This window comes from Protobothrops mucrosquamatus, unplaced genomic scaffold (genome assembly GCF_001527695.2).
Source record: "Protobothrops mucrosquamatus isolate PMUCROS unplaced genomic scaffold, P.Mucros_1.0 scaffold1695, whole genome shotgun sequence".
NCBI lineage: Eukaryota > Metazoa > Chordata > Lepidosauria > Squamata > Viperidae > Protobothrops > Protobothrops mucrosquamatus.
In genome coordinates, this window is record NW_015387847.1 from 109345 (window position 1) to 112929 (window position 3585).

At 40.7% G+C, this 3585-nt stretch overlaps 1 protein-coding gene across 1 annotated transcript; it reads right to left on the bottom strand.

The window, feature by feature from the left end:
• Positions 1 to 285: 285 nt before the first annotated feature.
• LOC107293680 (apoptosis-enhancing nuclease-like) lies at positions 286 to 3174 on the bottom strand. Its single transcript, XM_029285438.1, has 3 exons — positions 2641 to 3174; positions 1643 to 1843; positions 286 to 761 (listed from the first exon to the last, which is right to left on the bottom strand). The coding sequence occupies exons 1-3, from the start codon at positions 3154 to 3156 to the stop codon at positions 558 to 560; spliced, it is 921 nt and encodes a 306-aa protein (XP_029141271.1). The 5' UTR covers positions 3157 to 3174; the 3' UTR covers positions 286 to 557.
• Positions 3175 to 3585: the final 411 nt, after the last annotated feature.

Sequence of the window (3585 nt, forward strand, 5' to 3'; positions counted from 1 at the left end):
TTACACAGAAGAAAAAAAATACTACGTAAATCAATTGGAATGTTACACACACACACACACACACACACACGCACACACACACACACACACACGAAGTAGACATCTACACCGCTCCACAGCATTAAGACTGGATACGCATCACCTTGTTTTTTTCACTCAGCATTATGAGACAGTAAATCCTGGAGTAAAAGGAAAGTAATTCAATCAGCTTGAAAAGGATCCCTCCCTCCTTCCCCCCAGGTCTAGGCTGATTCAGCAGTTTACTCATAATCATTCATTCAGCAAGAAAAGAATTGAGAAATGGATAAACTTCTCTCCCTCAACATTCAAAGGCTTAAAGCTGGAGTTCCTTTAGGCACAACGCTCAAAGGTTCAAAAACTGAAAAAGCTTATTTGGGCTCAAGGTTTCCTTTGGCATCTACACCCTTTGAGGAAAACAAATGTCAATAATACTGCTTCGATGATGCTGGAAGACACAAATCCTCATGTTTAAACCAAGCTCTCTCTTCAGAATGGCCGGGTAATTTCTTTACAATTCCTTTCTAAAACCCGAACTTTCATTTGCAGTCTACATCAAGGTCCTTGGGCCAATATTGATCATCCATGTAGCAACTGTTATCAGTATCGCTGTCCAGGGTGGTGTCTGAAAGGCTTGCGGGGTGACGTGGAGTCAGCAGTTCCTCCCATTGAAACTCTACCAATCTGTAAAGCTCCATAGAAGCTTGAGCATCTTCAACAGATGAATGCCCACGTTTGCCAACCTGGAGGAAAAAACAAACAAACCCACAGAACATTACAAGTAAATCCTTGTTTACCAACCATTCCAAGTTACAATGGCACTGGGGAAAAAAAATAAGGCTTTGGAGCAAAATTAGCCTTAGCAATTCATCCGCCCAAACACATCGCTGCTGGGTGATAAGAGACGATTATATATATATAATGAGAGGCATAGGAAAGAACCCCCGATTGTCCCTGATAAGGATATTCAAGGGTCACATGGTGACAAACAGAAAAGGAAAGTAAAGGATTTACGCGCGGGTAGAAGGAAGGCATCCACAGCGCAGGAGCGCACACACCTGGGCCCGGTTACACGATCGCGCAGCCGGATGCAGGCACTTGGAAGCGGCATATAAACCCTCCCTAAAACCGCCTTATCAACCCTGATGATGTCGGGAGACCCCGACAAAAGCTTGGTTGCCTGTATTTTTAACAATATTTTAATTGCTTTTAATTTTTAATCGCTTTTAAATATTTTAAAATTTCCTCTTGGTGATTGTGGTTATTCTGCTACATTATGGACATACCCAAGAGTCGTATTTTTAGTTCCATTACTAGTCATATATATATATATATATACACACACACACACACATACATACATACATACATACATTTGCTAAACCCCCAAAGGGCGATTGGGCAATCACGGCGCATAATTACGTTCACTAGGAACCAAAGATGCACTACAGGATATTTAAGGGTCTCAAGGAATATCCCTTGAACTGCAACCCCCCCCTCACATCAAAATAACAAGGTGCACTTAACAACTTTCAGATGTAAAGCAGCCGAAGGATGCTAGGGTTTTGCGGCGTAATTCTGCTTTTCAGCACTCTTGAGGAAATGAAAGGTGGCGATGAGTTACCTGGATGTTTTTGTGTAGCAGCTGATGAGCTAGGTTCTTGAGAGACATGGATGGCTTCAGGGATGAGGCCACTTTCTTCTTCAGCAGAGGACAGTGGCTTGTATCGCGCCTCCAGGCTCGGGGGTGAAAGTACTTTAAGGCTCGGAAATCATTGTGGAGAGCATGGCCCACCACTATTTTATCCTTCAAGATCTGTATGATCTAGAAAGGTGAAAAAGATTAATTCGCCACAGCCTTCAGGAAAGGACGATTGTAGGTCACTCGAACAAGCAGATCAAGATCTATCTATCTATCTATCTATCTATCTATCTATCCATTTATCTATCCATTTATCTATCCATCCATCCATCCATCCATCCAATCCATCCATCCATCCATTTATCTATCCATTTATCTATCCATTTATCTATCCATTTATCCATTTATCCATCCATCCATCAATCTATCATCTATCTATCTATCTTTTTATCTATTATTTCTATTATATCTATCATTTCTATTATATCTATCATTTCTATTATTTCTATCGATCTATTATTTCTATTTCTAATCTATCATCTATCTATCATTATTATTTTTATCTATTTTTATCTATTATTTCTATTATATCTATCATTTCTATCTATCTATAATTTCTATTATATCTATTATTTCTATATTTTCTATCATATCTATCATATCTATCAATCAATCAATCTATCTTCTATCGATATCTATCCATCCATCCACTCACCCACTCGCCGTTTAATTGATTTTTTCCAATTAATCTAGATATTTGAAAATGTGTAGGAACACTTAGGGAAACCATGTCTAATTTCTGAACTAACTTAAATAGGTCCTTCCAACTTTACAGTGCTATGACTGTGGAGAAAAGCATTGTTGCTTGCCTACCATTCTGCATTTTATTGCAGATTCCGGTTGAATTGTTAGTATGCATCTCTCAACCCCTCACATTGTATGGATGGAGCCTACTCCTAAATTAATCCCCTTTTGCTTACCTCACCCTGCGCAATCCTGAAATTAATTGCTTTTCTCATGTGCTTCCAGGTGATGCCACTCCAGCGAGTCCTATAATCTACAATTGGATATTCTGGAAGAACGTATTTGTCATAAATCACATCACCGTCATAGCTCACCACCGTACAGCGTGCCAACTCGCTTGTCTTTCCAGAAGGACCCGTGCCTACCATTTCACAATCAATGGCCACACGTTTCATAGATTTCTGAGGCATCGGACGCAGGAAGGAACTAGACCTTTTTTCTGAGATGCTGGGCCGGGTTAGCAGGTTCTGAAGATCTTGGGAAGACGATGGCTGCCTGGCTAGGTCCTCAGAGGAAATGGACACAGCTTCACCAAATGTGGGAGGATTCTCCTGAGTTGTCATCACATCCTTCTGGAGAAACTGCTTACTTTCGTTTTCCCCGGACATTTCAGAGACCTCTCTGGTCCTTGCGAGGCCCGTCTCCTTGGTTCTGGCTGCCAGGTGTCCACTCTTCTCCAGTGCTTTGCGCATCAAGTAGCGCTGGAGCCTCTGGCTTTTCTTTTTTTTCTGAATGCCAGCTTTGTCATCCGAACAAAGTTGATTGAGATGATGGCTTAGATCCATTCTGGTATAGGGGCATTTGACAGGCGGGACATTCATCTTTCCCAGGCTACCTACCTGGTTGATCTTTGTTGGGCTCATCGCCCCTGGCACAAATTTGGTGCTAGAAGACATCCTACCAAAAAAAAGAAAAGAAAAAACATGTGAGCCAGTTAATAATGTGAATTGAGAAAAGTCTCTGGTCTGAGAATAAGAAAGTCGATGGATAGAAAAAAAAGTGTTTTATCTGCAAATGGAAAAACAATATTCAACTTTTCTATCGGGTATGAAGCATTGTCAAAATTAGGAAGCCATGACTGTCCATACAACTTATTTAACCATTTCAATTAATGGCCTAGC

What these genes read in the sequence shown, in the direction of transcription:
- LOC107293680 (XM_029285438.1), bottom strand. Translation starts at nt 3,156, where the DNA reads ATGCGCAAAGCACTGGAGAAGAGTGGACACCTGGCAGCCAGAACCAAG. An exon ending in TCAGGATTGCGCAGGGTGAG is followed by an intron (nt 1,844 to 2,640) that starts GTAAGCAAAAGG and finishes TCACCTTTCTAG; the next exon opens with ATCATACAGATCTTGAAGGA. An exon ending in TGCTACACAAAAACATCCAG is followed by an intron (nt 762 to 1,642) that starts GTAACTCATCGC and finishes TTTTTCCTCCAG; the next exon opens with GTTGGCAAACGTGGGCATTC.